At 38.7% G+C, this 25,549-nt stretch overlaps 1 protein-coding gene across 7 annotated transcripts in view; it reads right to left on the bottom strand.

Moving 5' to 3' along the window:
• The window catches only part of OCRL (OCRL inositol polyphosphate-5-phosphatase), a 51,207-nt gene that overhangs the window by 6,883 nt on the left and 18,775 nt on the right, over positions 1-25,549 (bottom strand). For 5 of the 7 annotated variants that reach the window (XM_058714712.1, XM_058714715.1, XM_058714713.1 and 2 more), the window contains 12 exons: positions 25,325-25,486; positions 23,965-24,066; positions 22,888-23,002; positions 21,602-21,718; positions 21,310-21,497; positions 18,751-18,862; positions 17,062-17,171; positions 15,317-15,452; positions 10,604-10,714; positions 9,781-9,946; positions 9,281-9,516; positions 1,780-1,803 (listed from right to left, as the gene is read on the bottom strand). In XM_058714712.1, the coding sequence (XP_058570695.1) occupies positions 1,780-1,803; positions 9,281-9,516; positions 9,781-9,946; positions 10,604-10,714; positions 15,317-15,452; positions 17,062-17,171; positions 18,751-18,862; positions 21,310-21,497; positions 21,602-21,718; positions 22,888-23,002; positions 23,965-24,066; positions 25,325-25,486 (1,579 nt within the window). The remainder of the gene's footprint in view (positions 1-1,779; positions 1,804-9,280; positions 9,517-9,780; positions 9,947-10,603; positions 10,715-15,316; positions 15,453-17,061; positions 17,172-18,750; positions 18,863-21,309; positions 21,498-21,601; positions 21,719-22,887; positions 23,003-23,964; positions 24,067-25,324; positions 25,487-25,549) is intronic. The other 2 variants (XM_058714714.1, XM_058714711.1) reach the window with 1 other exon arrangement.

Raw genomic sequence — 25,549 nt, 5'->3', positions numbered from 1 at the left:
CCAATTCTTTGCATCTTCCCCCCTTCTCCAGCTTGAGGTTATAAATTGTGTACTTTCAACTTTAGGAAATTCTGTAAATTCTAGCCCAACCCCAGCCATGTTGCTTTATGGGAAAGAAAAGCGTTTTACGACTTCCAGAGACTGTGTACACTAGAGCAGAGATGAGGGCTCTGCTTAACACTATGTTCTTCAACCAGCACTGCTGACGTTTTAAAGCTGTTTTACCTTTCTAAGAGAATGAGGAAGAGAAAAGAGCATGACAGTTGGTTACCATTTAAAATCTATTTTCTTCACATCCATTTTGCCTCCTTTCTTTCTTTCTTTTCCTGGGAGTCTATCACTTGGTATTCATGTTCCCTGTGGCTGCCAGAACTTTATCAGGGGCTCATCCACTAACTTCTTTCTAGTTGCAAGTATTAAATCCAGGTATCCACATAGTATCTGAATCAAAACACTGTCCATAATGCACTCTGCTCATTTTCTGAACCAAATGCAACACATGTACAGATTTAGCAGATGCCTCCAAACTTACCGTATATAAATTATTCAGCACTGATTCATGTACTTTTTAAAAAATCTGACATCCAACTGGTGCTTTTCCTGTACTAAGGCATTAAGGCGACACAGGGCACTGTCCGAGATGAAAAGACAACATGGCCTGCTATTAACAAGGAAAGGCCAGGAAGCAGAACTGTCTCAACCCTTAGTGGTTTAAAAAGGTTAATAAAATGTCAGTAGGTTATATACATCATCCACTATCCATTTCCAAATTCATGCGTGATAACATGAAATGTCAGACTTGTGTCTCTGAAGTCTAGAGAAAGATCATGCACAAGAAATAGTACTTTCTCAAAAGTCCACAAATTATCCTGATAACTTTAATTTTCAAAGGGAAATAAAGCACACTTTGAAACCTTAGTGCTAATAATTAACGCAGTAAAACAGTACACCATTTCCACCATCAAAATGCATTAAACTCCACCAAATGGGGAGATGGTGTTAGATGCTGTGTGACACCGCTTTAAGAATGGTTTTCAAGCCCACGTTTCTCTATGTGATAGCCCTGTGTGGAGCCAGACACCCTCCAGCCTGAAGATAGAAGTGGCAAAGCACTACAGGAGCCCTTTACTAGGTTCCTTGACTGAGTATTCAGGAGATGTCGGTTCTAGTGCCCTCTGCCCCACACCCCTGATACCAGGAGCAGTATGACTTTAGTGAGTTTTTCAACCTTGGGCCTTGGTTGTCTTATCTATTAGAATGGGGAAAGTTACCCTGTCTGAAGACAGAGAGCTACACCAGATGATCCCTCATGGTCTTGTTCAGCTCTATAATTCTATTCTACACTCTTTCTTAACCATATAACTGCATTCTTTCGGTAATTAATGACTACTGTCACCAACCCCAAATCACTCTTAATACAACACAAATCCACTTCTGCTTTTATTATCATTGGAAATGGAGGACAGCTAAATGGTACCCTGCTCCACCTCATGAGCTTTCACATATATCAAGACAGCTCTTTAGTTACTTCTCATTTTAAAAATACAAATTTGGAAACTTGACTCCTATTGCTTTTATGTACTGGGTCTCAACAACCACCAGTGCAGTAAATATCTTTTCTATACTTCAGACACACTTAAAAACAGCTGGCAGGACTTTGGTGGATTCTCATGGAGTCAGAGGTCTCTGATATGGCAAAGATTAGGGACAAATTCCAGGGACCACAGTTAAGTGTTAATTAAGCACAGGAAGCACATAACCACCAATGGATTGTATTACCTTTTCTAGGAAGCTGTCTTCTTCCTGAGAGCAGAGCAGGAAAAGAAAGTCATTGACAGACAGAAATCAGAATTAATTTACAGAATTAGAAACAGATCAGTATTATTAGAACTCACTATATTGCTAGATGTATACACTTTAAACAGCTTTAAATTTTTCAAATAAATTATTGTTGAAAATGGAATATGTTCTCTCTACATGCAAAGTTCTCTATTGTACATATTAAATGTTCATGTGGTTTATTGAGATTATCACTCAAGAAACATACATGTGCAGTTCCAGACTTTTGTGTTCTTTGGCAGCTTCCAGCTGACCTGGCCAAATGCCCAGTGATGGCTCCTTTCCACGTGCTGCCTGGAGGCAGGCCCTGCTGCTGTACTATGCGGCTTCCTAAGTCATCCTAACGCCACTCGATGCACGAATTTGGTTGTGAGTCTGACAGTGGCCATTCAGAAGGAGACAACTGGCTACTCCCCTCTCCCTGCCATTCCTTTCACCCTAAGCAGTATCCCACACTCTTTTCCCTCGCCATGTACCTACTCCCCTCCTCAAAGGCCCCTAAACTCCCCAAATATGGAGGTCCCTCTGAAATGTAAATTTATTTCATTTCAGACCTTTGTGGACCAGAAGACCCATAATTATCCCTATTGTGATTTCTTGTATGATATAAGAGAAAAAAGAGAAGCAAAGGAGAGGGAAGAAGGTTAATTGGCTCTGTCTTCTGTGCTTTTATTATAATCCAATAACAAGAGCAACAATAACTACTGCCACCACTTAGGGAGCACCGGCCATGTACTGGAAACTGTAAAGTACTTGTATACAATGTCATTTAGTCTGCACAGTAGATATTATTCCCATTTTACAGATGGGGAAACTGAGGCTCTACCAGGTTAAATTATTTGCCCAAGGTCATACTATTAGGTATTAAGTGGCAGGTACAGGATTAGAACTCAGGTCTGACTGACTCTATAGTCATTACCACTATGGTCCCCTAGACAACTCAAAAAATACAATCTAGCTGCTTCCTGGGCAGAGAGGCAGGGCAAGGCTGTGAAAAAGACAGTGAGAAACAAAGCACCATGGTTAGTGGAGAGAGTACAGGCACTAGTGGTAGACAGTCCTGGGTAAAATCTTTGTTCTGCCTCCTATTAATTTTGTACAGACCTTAGGCAAGTTACTAAACTTTATAAAGCCTCAGTTTCTTCATCTCCAAAACAGGGATAATGATATTTACTTTGTAGGACAAGGAAACAGCCTAAAATCCAGGCATGTTGGGACACTGGTGGTGCAGTATGCCAGCACCTCCCCAGCAACTCCCAGCTGGAATCCTGCCAACGCTGCCACAGGCCACCAAGAACCTGAGTACAAATCACACGTCTCATGTCTGATAGTAAAAGGGGGAGTCCCGATCTTACTATGAGAGACGTGCAGGAGGCTGGAGGTGGGGTAGTGTGTGCTCCCTGATGTTCCAAATAGAATGCTAAATACATTTCCCCCAAACGACTTTTATATATATGGTGGATAGGCTTTTTAGTATTATTAGATACATTATGGATTAAACAGGCTCTTGTAGGTTTACCTAGACTTTTAAATACCACATATAAATCGAGCTAAAAATAATCAGAGTAATATTGTCTTATGAAGTATGCAATATTAATAGTATTGTAATTATTTTTTTAATTTAAAAGTTAAATTCTGAATGCCAAACATCTAATTTAACACAATTTTGGAGCACAACCTTTCTTTAAATTTAGGACTACTTATTAAGAAATAGTAGAACTAGCCTAACAGACTTCTCTATTTTTCCTCCCATGAATACATGCCACATGATACGATGAGTAAAACTAGGCAGAGTTGTTTTTTTTTTTTTTTTTTTTAATTTTTTTTTAATTTTTGGGACAGAGAGAGGCAGAGCATGAACGGGAGAGGGGCAGAGAGAGAGGGAGACACAGAATCGGAAACAGGCTCCAGGCTCCGAGCCATCAGCCCAGAGCCCGACGCGGGGCTCGAACTCACGGACCGCGAGATCGTGACGTGGCTGAAGTCGGACGCTTAACCGACTGCGCCACCCAGGCGCCCCTAGGCAGAGTTTTTATACACTAACCTGTCAAACCAGGCCCTCAAAGCAGTTTTCTTTGAGCAGTGCAAGGCATGCCTTTGGGGGGTGTAGTGGGGGGTGGATGAGAAAGGAGGCTACACAGAAGGGAATGATATGGTCCCTGATTTGGGTATGCAATTGATTTGGGGTAAGAAGTCCCAGAATTTATAGCCTGATATTGTTATAATTCACAGAGAGGAGTTCTCAATAAATGGTTAATATGAAAAACAAGCAAAGGGGTTCAAAAGAAGGAGATGGCTTTAGGCTGGGGCTGTCAGGGGACTTTTCACAATGGAGATGGGACCTAACTAGCCCTTAAAAGATTCATAGGATTTTAAAGAGTAGAGATGGGGTGAGGACACTACAAGTGGGAGGGGCAAAAATAAGCAAAGATTCAGAGAAGGTAAATCCCAAGGTGGGTGTAGGGAAAAGTTGGTCATCTGTTCTGCAGACAGCATGGCAGGATGCTGAGAAAAATAGTGGGAAATAAGTATGAAAAGGAATGTTAAAGTCAGACTTTTGGTGAACTTGAATGACAGGTAAAGCAATTTGGATTGTATTTAGTAGGCATGGGCAGGCCACGGACTACCTTTAAGCAAGGAAGTGATAGGTCCCAAAGCTGTATTATAGAAAGATCAGTCTGACAGCCCTGAAGAGGAAAAATGAATGAGCAGCGATAGAGGCAAAAGGGATTGTTAAGAGGTTATCAAGGTAGATCAAAAAGGAGCGAGTAAACACTTTAACTAATTATGGGAAAACTATATTTTTTTTAAATAAATAGATAAAAGAGAAAACTCTGAAAGAAGAATCAAAAGGACTTTGATTAGATATTGGTGGGGCAGCACATTTATACTGAGAGTTTACCTCTCTGGCTACAGGCATATAGTAGATGTAAATAACTTATTTCAACACTAGGCTCCATTCTGCAAACAGAAACACTACTTAGCCTCCACTGATAAACAGCATACTCCTAAGGTAGTTCTAAGGTTGCTTATAATCACTTAGTTCAACTGACCTGTCCTCTCTCTACAAAAGGCTATGCATTGATTACATTTAAAATGTTTTAATGTTTATTCATTTTTGATCGAGAGAAAGAGAGAGAATGAGAATGAGTGGGGGAGGGGCAGAGAGGGAGAGAGAGACACAAAATCCGAAGCAGGCTCCAGGCTCTGAGCTATCAGCACAGAGACCGACGTGGGGCTCAAACTCATGAGCAGTAAGATCACGACCTGAGCTGAAGTCAGACAGCCACCTAGGTGCCCCTGCATTGATTACATTTAAAAAGGAAACCTAATTCAGATTCCCTAGTGGAGCAACATTGGCATGCTACAAATGCACTGCAAATCATTCTTCACTCCAACACTCATCCCTAGAGGAATTTTGCCAGTAGTAAATGTAGCTAAGATAATGTTAAAGAGTCATTTAGAGGCAGATTCAAATTTAAAAATAAATAGCAAATGGGTGCCTGGGTGGCTCAGTCCATTAAGTGCCCGACTCTTGATTTCAGCTCAGTTCATCATCTCATGGTTCGTGAGTTCAAGCCCTACGTCGTGCTATGCACTGACAGCACAGACCCTACTTGGGATTCTCGTTCTCCCTCTCTCTACCCCTCCCTTGCTTATGCATTCTCTCAAAAATAAACTTTAACAATAAAAAATAAAAGAAAATAAAAAGCAGAAAACTAAATAGATATCGAAGTTCTAGAAAGGATTAATTAAAATGAAATATAAAAAGGAGAAACACAAACCATACACCTAACAGGATAAGAAATGAGTGGTTGATCAGTAAGACGAAGTAAACACCTAGTGAAAAGATCACTGGGGACGAACTAATCACCAAACCATTATTCTTATTATTTCAACTTTGATATTGTTCTAATAAACATGTCCCCAAGCAAATATAGTCTGTCCATTCATCCTTCAACATTTTTTGTCTCCGTATCTACAAGAAAACCTTTAACCATATCTGGCAAGTTCAAACCTGGTCTGTCCATTAGCCCACTCTATAAGCAAGACCAAGCTGTTCCTCCAAATATGTCAATTTACAACCTCATACTACCCATAAAAGTCTTGTGATAGTTGTAGATGCCCTCTGCTCCAGCATAAACTCATCTGTTGACTTCAAGACTTTCTATTCCCTGCTCCCAACCTACCCAACCAGCCTCACATACTCTTTTCTTTAATCTTCACTCTTCCCGGGGATATCTCTTTTTTTAAGTTTATTTATCTATTTTGAGAGAGAAAGAGAGAGAGAGAGCAAGCATACACATGCACAAATGCGGGAAGGGCAGAGAGAGAGAATCCCAAGCAGGCTCTGTACTGTCAGCACAGAGCCTAACTCAGGGCTTGACCTCACCAACTGTGAGATCATGACCTAGGCTGAAATCAAGAGTTGGATGTTTACCTGATTGAGCCACCCAGGTGCCCCTTCCCAGGGAAATCTTATAATTTTTCATACGTGGTCTTTTTGCTTTCACCTTTTTTTTAAAGTAGGCTCAATGCCCTGCATGAAGCCCAACATGGGGCTTGAACTCATGACCCTGAGATCAAGACCTGAGCTGAGATCATGAGTTGGATGCTTAACTGACTGAGCCACCTAGGTGCCTCTGCTTTTAACTTCTAGCATTTACCCATGATGTCCCTTACACCTGGGAGACATGATCACCCAATATGTTAATACATATTTCTTGAATACTTGGACTTAACTCAAAATACTTCTATGATGAACCCCAAATCACTTTTCTAGTCAATTTTATTCTTATGTGCTGAACTTGTTTCTAGTTATGTTAATGTTACATGAATCAAATATGCATTAAAGCCAAAATAAGCTGGTTCTGAGATTTTTATAGAAATTAGCTGGTTAATCAATAAGCTTTTATAACATATAAGGCTTGAGCAAACAGCACAGGAAAGGAATCTATTGTTAATACAAATTACAAGCTCCACAACTCTCATTACAAATGCCTTTCCAAAATATTGACTTACCAAATACACTGGCCATTAACCTGTAAAAGTAGCTAATGTTTAGAGTATCTCTAACCAAATTCCCTATTAACCTCGATTTATAATTTAGTCATATTCTATATATAAGTAAACTTTCATCACCACTAAATTTCAGGAACCCACATAAACTCCATAATACTTTGTTTTCAATGTGTAATGAATAAATATTAATGATTATATGCTAGTTAATAAACTAGAAAATTTTATCTTTATTCTGGAAAAGAATAAAGATAATTACAAACAAATTTTCCTCTGTCACTTGTGCTAATTCCAACTATTCTAGTAGTGGCAAATTCACTATCATTGAGAAGGGCAAGAAGAATGAAAAGGGTTTATGCCAGTATTTCATTCCACATTTGGTGGGAAGAGGGTATGGCACAAGAATCTTTCTGAAACAGTACAAGGAAACTCAACATAGGCACTGAACTCATTTCTGGTTTCACCAAAATTTTAGAGTAAATAATACAATAGAAGATAAAGGGTATCATTATTAATAGCATCATCTGATAGGATGTGAAATATCATGTTGGTCTTGGAACAAATATGAACAAATACAAGAAAGCATTGCAGAAGGTCAAAATCAAATCAAAATACAGTGGGAAGATATTACAAATGGGGTACAGATAATTTTAGACTTCAGCTCAGGTCATGATCTCATGTTTCGTGTGTTCAAGCCCCGCATCGGGTTTTGCGCTGACAGCTCAGAGCCTGGAGACTACATTGGATTCTGTGTCTCTCTCGCTCTCTGCCCCTCCCCTGCTCATGCTCTCTCTCTCTCAAAAATAAATAAACATTTTTAAAAATTTTTCAAAAAAGAGAGGCAGAGTAAGGTGTTCACCAGTGAAGTGACATATCACTACTTAATTTCAGATGGTACAGCAAAAAAAAAAAACAAGAACAAAAAAACAAAAAACAAAAAAAAAAAACACGCCTATTTTATGTAAGGCATGTGAGGGTTCATTGTACTGTCCTTCCCATTTTTCTGTACATCTGCCACTTTCATAATTAAAAGTTGGGAGAAAGAAAACTGTTAAATGATATTTAGGATGGAAGGAAGGGGGCAGGGAAAAAAGGGGAAACTTCATTTAGAATATATCCTAAACAGTAAAATACAAAACTGGAAAGACAGAATATGGTGGTGAAAGGAAAAAAACAAGTATCATAAAAAAATAAGAGAATGTAAGGATGTAAATTTCTGAAGGAAATGGTTCTCTCTCAAACAGAGGTAATACACCCAGTTATGAGGGCTCTAGGGAAACAAGTATAATTCCAAGAAAGAATGCTGGGACTGGACTCAAGTGTTTTAATCTGCCATCTGAGTCATAGCTAAAACAATTCCATGGCAACAGAACAGATCACACAGGCCAGCAGTCTGCCCGCTGGTCTAGCCCTCCTTGCTAGATGATAACATCACTGCTCTGGCGAGGCTGAAGAACATCAACATGAATACTAATAGTAGTGATAAAGTATGGCTGCCACATCACCTCATTTTTCTTGGTAAAAGACCAAAAGCATGCTTTTACAGCCCAAAGAGGTCTGCACACAAATCCAGCAATATTTTTATTTAGAAGAAAAGTCCTTAACAGGATGAACTTGTTACTACATCAATTTACATTATGGAAGGTAGTAAGCATTTCCTATATAAGAACACTGCTATTATAGTTTGGTGTCAGGGAAGGGAAATCCTACTGCTTCCCTTTCTTGAGTCCCATTAAACATGCAGCAAACTTCAGTGTACATTATAATCATGTGGGATGCTGATAAAATGCAGGTTCCTAAGCCCTACACACCGAGACTGTCCTTCCATTGCCAGAGGTGAACAGAGGGAAGAATCTGTACTTGTTCAAGGACCCCCAGGGATTCTGAGGTTCATTTATAGGTCTGGGCTGCAACATGCAGCCAAGTTTGGGATTAGATACGATGATACAAGTAAGGAATTACCAAACTGGGAATGAGAAAGTCTGGGGGGCAGATTCGTTACTAACTTATTCCACTTTGGGAAAGCTATTGTCTCATGCCTCAGTTTTCTCATGTGTTTAATGAGGATAATACTGCCCCCCCAACTTACTGGACCTCACACACATGCTAATTTATACAAAAGTAACTTAAATTATGAAGAGCATAACAAATAAGCATTAGATCTTTAAGAAGGGAGTCTTTAATCTAATTCAGTGAACACAGTATTATATATTCCTGACAAGAGCCAATTACAGATTACTCTCTCTTTTTTGAGACTTAATCTAATGAAAGTAGTGCTAGAGTAAAGTGACATTCTTGTTCTTATCACTTGACAATTCCCCCAACCCCAGCAAAAGAGAAAGCCCAGAGACAATGAGGACATCACTTAAGTATTGTGAAAATTATATCTAGAGGAGGTTCTGTGTCTTAGGATGTTTCTTACCAAGTCTATGAGTTTGGTTACAGGAACTTCTCGGATTGGTCTTTTCATTCGGCACAAAGCCTCCAAGGATGTACCAAAGCAACTTGGGAGGTAATTTCCACTAATGGTCAAGAAGTAATCTTTGCCTCGATCCAGGTGAAGGACTAGAATATCTTCAATCTTATCTTCCCCTGAGTTCAGGATGGTCACAGAGTCTTTGCTGACATACACATCAAGGGAAATGTCCACGGTCTCATCTGAAATATAAGAAATGACACATGGTAACAGAAACTTATGGTGGAAAAGTGAAAGGAGATGAAAACCAATAGAAGAAGTGTCCTCTAAAAAGTCATCAGGTGATGAAGGAGAGACTAGACACACAAAAGAGATCTCCCCAATATAATGACAGTAAAGGTAAGAGACATGTGGTTAGAAAACATGAAGTTAAACAGAGGGAGGGGGTGGAAGCCAGGGGGAGAGGATGCATTGCAAGCAGAGACAATGGTAAAGGGACAACTCACTTGGCTCCAAGTAGCCCTCAAAAGGTTCAGCCCGAAGCCATGGTTTGCAGTACTGGCTGTCATTAAGTTTAGGGATGAAAGAAAAATGGCAGGGAACCTGTCCATTGTTGCTGATCTGGAACTTCTCCTTTTGTAGTTGCCGAAACTTCACATTCTCAAACACAAACTGGGGAATAACAGACAGACACAAACATGCATCACTAGTAGGGGAAGTCAGTCAGTTGGATTATTCCATAGGGAATATGAATAAAGAATAAGGTAATTATTATTGACCAGGTGTGCAACTATTGTCTGTACGCCTTCACTGACTGAGCTGGCTGTATGCCACGTCCTCTCATTTGTTATTCTACTCACACCAGAAGAGGAATTAGGCAGCTCCTGCTACTTCTCTGGACTACTCTGATTATTCCTGAGATCCTAAGAGGATAACCCAACCTTGGGTCAGGACATTCATCCCATGACCAAATCCTGGTTCCTGAGATATGAATTAACCAGCAGCTCTGAAATACTAAGTAAGAAAAGCTAACATCTGAGGGCTTACTTTGTGCTGGGCACCATTTTAAGAGCTTCATATGTATTAACTCATGTAATCCTCACAACCACCCCTTTAACCAGAAAAGGAAAGTGTGGCTCTGAGAGAGTTAGACACGCGCCTCTGGTCATACATCTACTAAATGACAGTGCTGGAATCAGCATGGAGGCAGTTTGACTTCAACACACATGGTTTTCACCACTTTGTTGTGTTGCCTTCTCTAACAAACATGCTTTCCCCTGCACTGACCATGATGGGCACTGCATGGGGAAGCCATGTATTTTTGCTCACCTCCCTCCTGCTGAGCTCCAAGGAAGGAAGGAAGTCATTTTCCATTCTGTCCATGATGCGTACAATATCTTCAAACACTTTCCGATACCTCCGTTCATCCACAACCTTCACCTGAAAGAAAGTAAACCCTCTTTTCAGTCTTACATGCTCCTAGCTCATCTTCCTTTGAGATTACCTAACAATTTAAAAGGCGTTGTTACAGCAATCATTTAAAATAAAATGTGGTGCAAACAACATCTTCAAACACTTTCTGAAATATCAGTCCATCCACAACTTTTACCTCAAAGAAAACAGATCCTTATTTTAGTCCTGTGTGCTCTCAGCTTGAATGTCTAAGAGTCTAACAATTTTTTAAACATCACTAAAACAAATATAAATTAAACTAAGCATTTCAGCACTACACACTTTATGGTAAAGGTAAGGTTAATTGGTTAACTTCCTGGAAAAGGAAAAGATTAAACCTCTGTGCTAAAAAGCTTGGCAGTAAAAAATAATAATAAATAAATAAATAAATAAATAAATAAATAAATAAATAAAAAGCTTGGCAGTAATATTTGGGAAGAATATTTTCTTGCTCCATTGTTAAGTTATTTGGGGTTGGGGGAAATGTGACAATTATGGTAAAAATTATTTCCTGCATTGCACAAATTAAGTGTCAAAACATACCTACTACTGTTTCTAACAATGATCACAAAGCGCTGAAACAGCAGAAAAATGATTAAAGCATTTAATTCTATTAGCTGCTATGCGCAATGCCAAGAATCATAATGTCAGTGCGTTATATCATTATATAATGATAAAGATACATTACTAAACAGATCCTATGGTTATTTTAGAGAAGAGCCAATACAAAATGCCCTAGATTAGGGTAAAAAAAGCATGACAAACAAATCATCTTGACTAATAGATCAAAAAATTTTCCCATCTGACACAGCACTTTCAGCTTCCTGAAATAGCTTTGAGTTTTTTTCACTATTAAACTTCATACAAATCAATGCCAAAAATGAACATAATTAACATAGCATTTTAACTTATTGAGGTTGCAGCTTCTTTTTAGAAAGAAAACTTCACGAATTCCATGTTGAGGGAAAAAAAAGGACTGATGCATGTAGCAGAGGTTGTAAATCAAATATGGAAAATAAAAGCATCAAAGCTGAGCCAAAGATCTCAACGACTGGGAAGGTTTTTACATGTCTAAACCATAACTCTTAGAGAACTGAGGCCCAAGCAATCGCTAGTGTCACCAGGGTCCATACTATAGTGTTAAGAGAAATTTTATATATTTTTAATATTTTTATAAAATTTTGAAACTTCTTATTTCATAAAGTATTTTATGTGTGTCATCTTTTCACAATAACCAGCCAGACTACCAAAGCAAGGATTATTCTTCTGATCCTTGAGAATATCAAGATACAAAAAGATCAGCTAAGTTGCTCACTGCCACAGTTGTATCCACAATTGTATCCAATTGTTGTATCTGGACCTCTAGTGTAAGATCCTTTCCAAAATACCAGGTACGCAACAGGATTAATTCAGGTAGGTCTTAAAAAATGCAGATGCCTTGGCCTACTGCATTTTTTAAAAAGATCTCTAGGCAATTTCTCTGTCCACCAAAGTCTGAGAACCAATGCAACAGATCCCATTACCAAGTACAGGGGTGAAAACCATATCTCAGCTAGCCCACAGCAAGTCTTCTGAAGTTAATTAACTGGCCATTGAGCACTTGGTCCCTTTATTAACAGTCATTGATGACAATGGTGGTAAAAATATAATGTGGTTTCTTAAAGCCTCTAATCATGCCCAAGCATGCCCAAGAGACCAAAATATGGGGTGGTTAACTCAATAAACTCAAAACTTTTCTCAGTGGGTTATCATGATCATACCCCTTAATGGCATATCAAGGATAATGAAGGGGAAAACCACCATAAGAATGTCACCACCTGATCACCCACTTTAGAAAAGGAAATTACCAACAAAATTAGGAATTAAGAATGAGTTAGATGATTAATGAGCTAGATATTTACGTAGTAACATGGGTAGCTCTCCAAGACACACCACTGAATTTTTTTTTTTAAAAAGCAAGCTGCAGACCAACAAATACGGTATGAGACCATTTATGATATATGTACCAATATACAAAACAATATTGTATATGGGTAAACACTGAAAAGCATACGCAAAAGTCTAGAAGTGTGTTGTTCAAGATTATAGCCAGTAGCCACATATGGATATTTAAATTTACATTACTGCAGGGGCGTCTGGGTTGCTCAGTTGGTTAAGTGGCTGCCTTTGGCTCAGGTCATGATCAGTTAGTGGGTCTGAGCCCTGCGTGGGGCTCTGTGCTGACACCTCACAGCCTGGAGCCTGCTTCTGGTTCTGTGTCTCCTTCTCTCTCTGCCCCTTTCCTGCTTGCACTCTGTCTCTCTCTCTCAAAAATAAACATTAAGTTTTTTTAAATTTACATTACTTCAAATTAAATAAAATTGAAAATTCAGCTCTCTCAGTCTCACTACCCACACTTCAAGTGATCAATAGCTACCTGAAGCTAGTAGCTTTTGTACTGGACAGGATAGATCTATAACATTTCCATCATCACAGAAAGACCTATTGGACTATACTGGTCTAGAAAGATATAAATTCATAATGGTAGTTGGCCTGGCTGGAAAGTGGGGGTTTGGGACAAAGGTGGGAGTAGAACAGGGATTGAAGAACTTCAGCCTTATCTGTAAATTTTGCTTAAAACATTTTTTTTTTAATTTTAAAGAGAAAGCACTTTTGATTTCCTGCATAATTTAAGTAGTATTAAAAATTAGAAAGGTAGACATTTATTAAAGATACACAAAAATACACAGGTAGTATGGAGAATTTTTAACTATCCTGCTGGGAGCTCTGGATTAATATGTGTGGAATATTACAAATATTCCAAGGTTCTGAAAAGAAATACAAACAAAAAAGCCAAGCACAGCTGATTAAACCAAAAAGGTTAGTGTCTGGGGAAAGACATCCTTTTAAAAATGAATTAAGAGAATTCAAATGAAGAAAACAGAGCAGCTCACAAGTACAAAATAGAAATTAGGTGGGCTAGAAATAGTATCTAAAGGTTTATGTAGTCTGTAAGTTCTTTGTAACTATAGATGCATTGTGGGGTTAGTGGAAAGAACATCCATAGGCTTGGGAGTTAAACAGACAAGATTAAAATCTTAGCTCTCCTTCCAATTGAATGCTGTTAAGGAAGTTATTTTAACTCATTAGTTCTCCATTTGCTCATCTGTTAAATGAGAAATATTTAACTCATAGTACTGTTGTGAGGAGTAAATGAGATATGTGTAAACTGCCCATCCCAGTCCCCAGCACACATAGCTACTATTTGAGAAAAACTATTATTTATTATTATTTAAAATTTCAAAATGGATAAAAGTCAAGTCACAATTACTTCAGATTATTCTAAGACCAAGAAGTAACTTTGTAAATAAAGGAAATACCCCCCAAATTCCCCTTTAAGACAGAAGGATAAGACATGTTGGGGATAATCTATCTCAGAAGCAAAAAGAATCAACATATACACAGAGGAAAGAAATCTACCCTATTATGCTCTTTGCATATCTTAACTCATTAATCCCCATAAGTAGTACCACTGTTATCCCCATTTTATAGTGGAGGAAACTGAGGCATAGGGCTGTTACATAAATTTTCATGGTTACATGGTCAGGAAGTAGTTGAACAAGGATGCAAATCTAAGCAGTCTATCAAGTCCACCCTATCAAGCACTGAACTATATAGATTCTGACAGATTACATGACTGTAGGTCTGGGAAATCTACAAGAAATAATCTAAATGTACTAGCTGTCATGGGGTGTCTGGGTGGCTCAGTCAGTTGGGCATCTGACTTCGGCTCAGGTCATGATCTCACAGTCTGTGAGTTCAAGCCCTGCATCCAGCTCTGTGCTGACAATCCAGAGGCTGGAGCCTGCTTCGGATTCTGTGTCTTCCTCTCTCTCTGCCCCTCCCCTGCTCGCGCTCTGTCTCTCTCTTTCTCAAAAATAAAGAAAGATTAAAAAAATTTTTTTAATGTACTAGCTGTAATAAATTAAATCAACAAGATCCCAAGATATAACCTACATATACACACAGCTAGAAAATACAATGTGAAAGCAAAAACTACTCACAACAGAGACAAAAAAAATTAACTGGCCATTAATCCAGCCTAGGATGCAACAGAGTTAAAGAAAAATTTAAAACATGTGCTCCTGAATAGGAAAGTTTCACTAATAGTACAGCTTACAATATGCCTTTAAGCTAATATACAGATTTGGTTGTATGCTGATCAGTCTATGCCTTTGTTCTTGCTGTTCCTAGCCCCTTCACCTGGAACCTCTCTCCTAGGCCTTTCCCTCCTTACTATCTATCTACTCATTCTTTAAAACCTAGCTTCTAACTCTTCTTTATGAATAACAACTTTAGGAGGCTAAGGTTACCACCCAGCCACTCTGCAGCATGAGAAACATCTGTGTCACTAAAAGGCCAAGCTCATTAAGAACCATATGGACAGCATTTAGGACGGTTGGGGGCACTAATTTCTCAAAGTTGCAAATAATTATTTGGTTATGGTAACATTTATGGCTCACTGAACTACTGATCTGTTTTGAGTCTAAATGATGCTCTAAGAATATATACTTAACCTACAAACAAATAAATGAACAAACAAGTGTTTACCCCAATATGGAAGAGGGCGCTAACAGGCTTGTGGTCACTGGTTTTTAGTTCCATATGACTCCGGTAATGAAGCTGATTAACATTTGTTCCTCTCCAAAGAATCCGGTCACACCAGGCTGGAACCCGACATTTCCCACTGCAAATAAAGAAAGGAATTATGAAGGGAACATACCACACAAGAATGTAATACCTACCACACTGGTTTAGACCAGGGTTAGGCTGTCTTGTTAAATGCTTCTCCTTCCCTAATGATCCCAACTATAATATTCCCTACTATACTGCAAACTCTGTAAAGGGTCTGTGTCTGCTTGTTTGCCACTGAATCTCCAACCCCTAGCACAGTGTCTTGTGCAAAGTAGGTGCTCAATGATTAGTTATGTAATGAATGAATAAACAGTGCTCCCCAAATTAGCATTACATCTTTAACAACATTGCCCCAGAGGAAAATATAATAGCATCTTCTTAAAATATCCTCAGAAGGTCAGGATTATACTCAGAATACTTTGCTCTATGACATTTTGCAATGACATTTCACAACAGATAGACAACTGGTAAGAATCTAAAAATCCAATGCTATATTCCTAGACTGGGCTTGATCTCTGGAAATAACTAGAGATTTCTCCTTTTCAACCTGGACTTTCATGACTAGCTTCTTCAAATAGAGATGAACTAACATCTAAGCATGCAAGTCTGAACATATAACAGCCCATAGAATACCAAGGGTAGGGAAAAAGCCTAGTCATCATTCAATTAAAATAAGTAACACCTTGTACACCTAAGCCACAAGGTGACACACATAAGTTCTTATCAGTAGCTCTTCAACTGACTCTCAAGTCAGGTGAGTGGAAGAAACAAAGTGAGGTGTACAAGATCTTTGAGTGTCACTTTTCACTTGCTGACCAGCTCGCTCAGAGCACAGGAATGCAGACCCCTCTCCACCCCATCCTAGTGCTCTCTGAGTCTAAAGAAGTTTAATATGCCCAGAGATTTTCCTTCTCTTTCAATCTTCTGGGCTCAGCCAGCTAGTACGCCATAGGGAACAAAGAGACAGTAGGTAGAAGGCAAATAGCAGGAACATACTGACAGAGGTACTTAACTGGGAGTTATCAGGAAATCAAAGGGCCCCCTGGGCAATGGTTCTCAGCTTTCTCTGGCAGTTGCAGAGGTCAGGCCCAGGCATCAGTATTTTTTAAATGTTTTATTTACTTTTGAGAGAGAGCATGTGAGCAGGGGAGGGGCAGAGGGGGCAGGGAACAGAAGATCTGAAGCCAACTCTGCACTGACAGCAGTGAGCTTGCAGGCATCAGTATTTTTAAAAGTCCCCCAATAGATTCTAATGTGTGATCAGGACTGAGAACCATTGTGCTGGAAGAGCCTTTTGTGACTCAATTTCTGGTGTTCACAGTTGAAGAGTTGAGAAACAATTTGGATAAAATAATGAGAACAGGACGATAGATAACGAAATGGGAGGGGGTCAGGAAGGTAAAAATCTCAGCAAGTCTGTTGAGATGATAGAAATAAGGCACTGCAGACAGCCCATAAAATTTCAACAAAAGTAATACTTTAAGATAAATTCACCTGTGAGTACACATGCATTAAAAACTCTTCTGTAACAGCACTGAACCATTAGGTCTTTATATCTGCATCTGGCATGACCTAAAAATTCCTAGCCGTTCACCAATCTGTAGGGACAGAAATAATACCAGGCCTGAACCTATTCTGTGACAAGGTTCTTGTCACTTTACCTGGAATCCCATCGGTCTGTTTTAGAGTCATACTTATAAGTGGGGATAAACTTGATTTCTCCTTCAGTGAAGTCAGCAAAAGCTTTTTTCTGTGTGCGCTGAATATTTAGCTAGAGATAGAAAAAAGCATCACATAAGCAGGGTAACACCATCTTAATACAGGTGATTATCAGGTTGATCAACGATTTCTAACTATCAAGTTTCATTGCCTTTGCAACTGTCAGAGTGCATAAATAAAATTTCTGTACCTTATGAATTAAATCTTGCCATTCCCATGACATCTAAACTCACCCACAGATAGAATGCTCATTATGTGCAAATCACTAATTTTTTATTGCTAATAGTGGTTGGGTGGGGCACCTGGGTCGCTCAGTTAAGTGTCTGACTTCGGCTCAGGTCATGATCTTGTCATTGGGGAGTTCCAGCCCTGCATCAGGCTCTGTGCTAACAGCTCAGAGCCTGGAGCCTGCTTCAGATTCTGTGTCTCCCCCTCTCTCTAACCCTCCCATGCTCATGCTCTGTCTCTGTCTCTCAATAATAAATAAATGTTAAAAAAAATTTTTTTTAATTTTAAAAATAGTGGTTGAGTAAAATGGAAAAATGAAATAAGAATAATCTTTCTCTGAAGTTGGACAGGAATCATCTAGCGCAATTTTAATTTTTTAAAAAAGCACACAATTGTTGAATGGATAATTCCAAAAGCCAAATTCAGTGAATAGTTATGGATCATTTTGAAAGTTATCCTCACTCAAATACTCTACCAGAATTACATAAGACTCAGAATTTATTCTAACTGTACCCCCTTTGGAAACATGACAGAGGAAGAAATGCAAAGACATTAGCCAGTCAACCTCAATATGAAGAAAGAGCCCAAAAAGACTCACTATATATATATAAAAAAAATTCTACTGCAAAACTCCTACATTTTTACTATGTCTAAAGGTCAAAAAGGCTTTCACAAGGATTTAAAGACATTAAAATCAAGTCGAAACATTTTCTTCCCTCCATAAGAAGTGTTCACTTTTAGCAACCAGTATCCATAAGCTGAAGTAAAAATTCAAGTCATGTGCCAGGTTCCAAGGCAAATTTACAGAAAACTAGGTTCCTGAATACCAAGTTTTATATAAATGTTACTAAATCAATGCTTTTCCCACAGGTTTTAACATCTATAAGCCAGCCAGGCCCAACTTCTCAATCAGTTCCCATTAGACCACAGTCTGTGCTATTTATCCCAAACTTCTGTTCTTCCCAATCCCCTCACAGGGCCTCCCTCTTTTACTTCTATGCTGTTGCTAAGACTGCCAAGTAATCATAGAGCAACTTTCCCTGTCCCATCTGCCAAACCGCATCAACATAGCTGAAGGCCCACTTCCTCCCGGAAGTGGTCTCCAATTAACCCCACCCATTATCCAACTTATTTTATATAAATCTCTAAAATCTCTTCTTGATAAAGACAATGAACAAATGTTATATTTACTTTTTATCTCCCATTCTCCTATGCAAGCGCTCAATAAAAGCACTACAAACCTGTGTGCATTCGCTGCATCGCTAGTCACACTGTTTTCCCAAGACAATGAGACCTTTCCATCTATTCCTAGAGTAAGACACACCTCCCACACATATATCTCATAAACCGAACAATTTTATCTGCCATCTAGGAACATACCCATAAAACGAAAATTTACTTACCTGGTCAAACTTCAAGAGTCTCTGAAGGTCATTCTTGTTTATAAGACTCTTCACTTCATTGGCATCAGGCATGCAAAGCCTATAGTTCAAATCTCCCAACCAGATGACAACACTGAAGATCAAGAAATACAGGAACAGAAGTAGTAAGAATTACCATAACAAGTCAATCAGAGAAGAATGGAAAGAAGAAAACTAGTAGATTGTTGATAAGGATTCATTTATCACTACCTGACACAAGGAGTTTAAGCTGTAACTTATCCTCTGGGGGCAAGTACTACCAACACCTGAGAAGGACTAGGGATTACCAAATAGGTGGGAAGATAGGCACTCCATACATGAAGAACAAAGAGAGGGAAATACAGTATATGTGTGGAATTCAGAAGCTAAGGAGTTAACTGCCTAAAAGAAGCATGTAGTTTATTTGCTGGACTAGCTCCAAAATTTTGTCTGGCTTCCTGCCCCTCTTCCAGGGGGAAGAGAATCTGAACATTTTCTGCCTCTTTGAGCCCTGACATTCTGCAGACTCTTAACTAAGGTCTGCGTGGTCTGACCAGCTATGCACCATAGCCAATTTGCCTACTCCTGCCCCAGATGAACAGTCCAAGTCTCAGGCAGGAAGGAGACTGGCTTGCCACAGGCCCCTAGATGAGCTGAGAGTCCCCCCACAGGGAAGACCCAGAAATTACCACACTAAAAAGGATTCTCCTGTGAGCTATCTCTAGTCCTGAATGGGTCTCTTTGCTAATCTTAACTGCAACATGAAATTTCTGGAATCCTGAGGAAATAAATTTAAGGCATTTCAGGACAACCTCATGACCATTAATGTCAAGGCCTTGACTTTACTACCACAAAGCAGAATTCTATAGGATCCTCGGGGCACCTGGGTGGCTCAGTCAGCTGAGCGTCCGACTTCAGCTCAGGTCATGATCTCGCGGTTTGTGAGTTCGGGCCCCGTGTCGGGCTCTGTGCTGAACACTCAGAGCCTGGAGCCTGCTTCGGATTCTGTGTCTTCCTCTCTCTCTGCCCCTCTCCTGCTCACGCTCTGTCTCTCCCTCTCTCTCAAAAATAAATAAACATAAAAAAAATTAAAAAAAAAAGAATTCTATAGGATCCTAATTATTGAGACATTATGGAATCAGGCCAATATCACTACTCTTCCCTACTATTTTCCCAAATACCCTACTCTGTGCTGATCCTAATATGTTAAATTATCTTTTGTTTTCCTAATTCCCATCTCAAATCACTTATTCCAAATCACACCACCCTCTCAGAATTTCAATTACCCATATTAATTTCTTGAAGACTAATCATTGTGTACTACCCAGTCCATCCCTCAACTGATTTCTGCTTGTATTCTTATTAAGTCCCATTCTTCACAAACTTTTCTCATATTATCCTGTTGATCCATTGTTGTCTACATCTCCAGTGCCCCAATTCTTAATGATTCACAGCCATTAAAAAAATAATATAGATATAATACAATATATATAATGCATAAATTAATATAATACATATACACACTGGCTTGGAATGAGACCCACAATAGGACAATACAGTTCTCTATACTGAGTGTGCATGTGTTTGTATATAGAGAAAGGTCTAGAACAGCACTATTCAAAGGAAATAAGATGCATGTCAGATGTGTAATTTTAAATTTTTTAGTAGCTGCATTTAAAAATGAAAAGAAACAAATGAATATAACTTTAACAATATATTTCATTTAACTCAATATATCCAAATTATCATTTCGACATGTAATCAATATTGAAAAATGGAGATATTTTACATTTTTCTTACTAAGTCTCTGAAAATCCAGTGTATAGTTTATGCTTACGATACATCTCAGTTTGGACTAGCTACTTTTAAGTGTCCAATAGCCACCTATGGCTACTAACTATCACATTGGACAGCACAGTTCCAGGATACACACCAAACTATTAATAACACTTTCCTTTGAAGATAGAAACTGGCTAGGGGACAGCAAAGTGATTTCTACTTTTATCTTTTATTACATTCATAATAAACATTTCTATTTTATAATAAAAAACAATAAAGGGGTGCCTGATGGCTCAGTCAGTTAAGCACCTGACTCATGATTTCCATTCAGGTCATGAGTTCACGGTTTGTGGGTTCAAACTCCACATCAGGCTCCACACTGGCAGTGCAGAGCCTGTTTGAGACTGTGTCTCTTTCTTTCTCTCTCTCTCTCTTTCTCTCTCTCTCTCTCTCTCTGCCCCTCCCCCGCCCATGCTCACTCTCTCTCTCAAAATAAACTTAAAAAATTTTTTTAAATAATAAAAACTGACTCCAATTGACACACCCCTCCAGCATTACTTTTACATGCCCACTAATAGAACCTCTAATAGCAAATCTGATTTCTCTGTCTCAGTGAATCTCCTCAGTGAATCTGCCTCAGTGAATTCCTCAAAAACCCGCTCTTCTTTGCAACTCCAATCCCTAAATAGTATTCATTCACTCTTCACAGTTCCATAGTTTCCTACCAGTTTAATCTCATTTCAGCCCCACTATTCAAAGGCCAAAGGAGATTTAACCACTCACTCATGTTTCATGATGTTCAGCTGTGGGAGTGTCTGATTTGGGACCACAAAACTCATTCGTGCACAGATGTCCTTATAATCTTGGTTCCTTCTCTCAAAGTCCTCCACATGGGCAGCCAGGTGAGAATTGACAATGCAAAAGGTAGTGTTGTGAAATACAAATCTCACAGCTACCCCACCTTTGTTTCCCTGTTAGCAAGAGTAATTATTCACAATTAGTACAAAGACAGAACTGGCAGGTGAATTTCACATGGACATAAATAATAATCAAGCTCATTTCCAAAGTAACTCACCATTTTCCCCATGATTCCAGTTCCAACTGTTTCCGTAGCAACATCACGGATATATTGCCACTGGTCCTTTCTGGCAAATATGAGGAGCATCATCCCAACAAGGCGGACTAGCTGAACCTACGAGTTCCAGGGAGTTAGAAAAGGTTCATGTTAATATACTCGTTGCCACACATCTAATCCCACAACTAATTTTCCACCAAGAAGATATTAATGATGTTCAAATCTGAATCCAAACCCTCTAATTTCCCAGTGGACCCCATACAAAGGAAACAAAATTTCTCTGGGGAAACGAATCCAGCTCTGACCAGATGGAGATAAAAATTTTGGGGGACATCAAGTACACTCAGCTCTAGAATACATTATTTTAATCAAATCTATGTATGTATGTATGTATGTATGTACATATGTATGTATGTATGTATGTATGTATTTACCTACCTATGTATCTATTTTAATCACTTTTAAACTTACCAGGAGTAGTTAGCATTAAAAAATCAAATCTAAAACCCCTATCCCAGCTTATTCCTTTTGCCTCTCCTTCCTAGTTTCTGATTTCCAATTTCTTAAGAAATTAAAATTTCTAAAATAAGAATCTTTTTTTAAGTCTGTAAACTAGAGCTAGAAATATGTCTGAAATATGAGTTAGTCAGGGATCTATGTGAGAGGAATAACACCTTCAGGATTTTTATTACCTATATCAACTGTTGGAAGGAGTGGATGAAAAATATTCAGAGGACTCCTTTTAAAGGGGTTACTATGGTAACCATGTAATTAAAATAACTCTTTTGGTAGCCTCTACCACATGCCTTCCAAAGACCAAGAAATTAGCCCACCTTGCTAAAGTCAACTCTACTTTTGATTTACAAGGTTTAGAACTCATTTAAATTCCACAATACTTCTTCCTGATTCCACAGCATACCCTATGCACCCACATGCTTCAAACTGCTTTTCTGTAAAGTATCTGGTTCTGACCAGGTCAGTGAACAATTCTGATCTTAAACTCTTACTGTTGCTCTGTAAGTAATTATCATAAGCTAATTACCATTCTGAGAATAAAATTCTTTTTTTTCTCCTAAAAGCTACCTAAGCAATGAAAATATAGGGTCAGAAAGCTTAGGAAAAAAATTATTTTTAGAAAATAGGTGTAAAGGACTATTCTGCCCTACTCCAGTATTACACACAGAGAAGAATTCAATTAAGCCATTCTTTTGGAACAAGTTATAGATAACAGAATAACTTCTAGTGAGTTCTATTTAGTTGTATACTAATAATGAAATGCAGCTTACTTTCTTATACTTGGCTTTGGAATGCAAACCCCTCTCTACAGCCATGGACCACTCTTGTTCCTTCACAGATTCAAAGTAGAAAAAGGCTTCTGTGCTCAAGTCCAGCTCTTGGAATCTGAAAAAAACACGAAGACATGAGATCTATACATATCCCATAATTATCTCTGACTACCTCCCATCCTATTTTGAGACATTAGGTGGAAAGGGAATGGGGAAAGAGAGAAACTTTATAGAACTGGTCCACTGACCCAGGTGATCAGTAAGGACAAGCAACTTTGTTTTCAAAAGACTCTTTATAAGTATATGCACAGGTTATGCAAAACATAAACAAACAAAAACCTCCACAAGGGATAACAGTGGAGCTTTGCTTATATATCCTAGGAATAGTCACTGTTGGAAATGACCTCAAGTCTCAGTTGCTGTTAAGAATATAGTTTTAGGGGCACCTGGGTGGCTCAGTTGGTTGAGCGTCTGACTTCGGCTCAGGTCATGATCTCACAGCTCGTGGGTTTGAGCCCCACATCGGGCTCTGTGCTGACAGCTCAGAGCCTGGAGCCTGCTTCGGATTCTGTGTCTCCCTCTCTCTCTGCCCCTAACCCACTCGCATTCTGTCTGTCTCTCTCAAAAATAAAATAAACATTAAAAAATATATATATAGTTTTATTTGGTGGCTCAATCGGTTAAGCACTCGACTTCGGCTCAGGTAATGATCTCACGGTTTGTGGGTTTGAGCCCCATGTCGGGCTCTGTGCTGACAGCTCAGAGCCTGGAGCCTGCTTCAGATTCTGTGTCTTCCTGTCTTTCTGCCCCTCCCCTGCTTGTGCTCTCTCTCTCAAAAATAAATAAAGATTCAAAAAAAAAGAATATAGTTTTATTTGCATTTTGAGATGACTAGATGTTTCCTTTCACCATTTCAGGTATCATTCCTTTCTTATCTCACAAATTTGACCCACAAGATAATTCTCACATATAGTCTATAGTAGGTTTTTAGCAAATCGTTAGAAAAAGGAGGGCAAAATGTCATGTAAACTAATACCAAACATATAGCCAAAAGGAAATTCCAGATGTGTTCTTTACCCAATGCAGTAGATATCAGGAGGATTCGAATCACAGTTCAGCCAAGGTTCCAGCTCACTATCTGGAGACTGGCCATTCACGTTCCACGTTCCAACAAAAAATCTAATACATAATACGAAAAATTACTTGAAAACAAAGGTCAAGTATGAAGGAATGAAAGTTCTCTCATCACTCTTCATACAAGGGTATATTCACAATAAGCCAACATAATTTCTCAAAATGTTTTGCTATACACACATAAGAAAAACCTCTTGCATGTAGAACACAAAGGCAGTGGGCTCATTCTCTAAATTTTATATTAGGTGAATCCACAAAAGGAAACCAAGTCTCTATTTAAAAAAACATAAAGTTAATTGCTCTACCACATTTCCTTTCAATTAAACTCCATCCAAACTTATACTTGAAGGGAGAGCTTGTAGATGGGGAAAAAAGGTATCTTCATGCTGTAAATACATCTGATGTGGATAACTGTTCCATAAGGAGCTATAGTTGAATACTCACTTCCCAAAGGATTACAAGGACATCTGTGTAGGAAATTCTGTTGAGGCAGATATAGTACTAAGGGGGAAAGCAGAAGGAAAATCTCATAACTGTCTTAACTGTTTACATACAAAAATAAGCATCATGGGGAATATGAGGAACTATAGATTTTGGCGTAGAGATACAGTTATAATTGAATTATAACAAATGAGGCTTAATGGGATAGCAGATGGGACTGGAATCTTGGACTATTAAGGGCACGTGCCGTTCACAAACAACAAAGAAAAGTGTTGCTGCTTTGCACATTGGGATATACACCACGCCACATCACATACCACTCATGCTAGGTCCAGAGAAGAAGAGATTGACAAGCAAAGGTGAAATGAAAAATATGACATGGAGAAAAGAAGAAAGAATCCAAGACAGACCTCTCAATCAAGAGGACTGGGTGAAATGTTCTTTAGTTAACTTACCAAAGTAAGCAAGTTAAACTAGTGGTAATGGGAGACTTTAATCTTCTAATATTGGTGAGAAAAAACTCAGCAGTCCAGAAAGATAAACACATTTGCTTAGGGAATGTGCTAAGGGATAATTCTCCAGTACATGTGAGTTTGATTTGGTTCTGAGTAGACAGAACCATTAGTAGACACGGTATCATTAGTAGTTAGAAAATCCAAGGGAAACTGTAGCATTTGCTACAGTTTTGTATATATATATATATATTTGTATATGTATGTCACTGACTAATATAGAGATAGGGGCTTGAACTGGCTGACCATTCCTTTTTATTATGCTTTGATTCTTAAGCTAATTAAACTAATACCTTAAGTAACAAAAGGACATTTTATGCCATACCTCAGTAAGTAGAAGAGAGACTAACCTGAAATTCTGAATATTGACATATTCTTTCTCTCGCTTTGCCAGGATATGTTTGATGAGACCTTCTCGCTGCCCAGACTGGGTATTTGGTACAAAGAGCTTCCGCATGGTGTTGGTCACTTTGGGCTGTTCCTTATTAGGAGCTTCTTTGTCACGTGGAAGCCTAGCAAATAAATGAGAAATTCAAAAGTGAAACTGCCTAAAATATAAAAGTTCCTAAATGAGA

Source organism: Neofelis nebulosa, chromosome X (assembly GCF_028018385.1).
Source record: "Neofelis nebulosa isolate mNeoNeb1 chromosome X, mNeoNeb1.pri, whole genome shotgun sequence".
Taxonomy (NCBI): Eukaryota; Metazoa; Chordata; class Mammalia; order Carnivora; family Felidae; genus Neofelis; species Neofelis nebulosa.
This window is presented reverse-complemented; position numbering and strand designations above follow the sequence as displayed.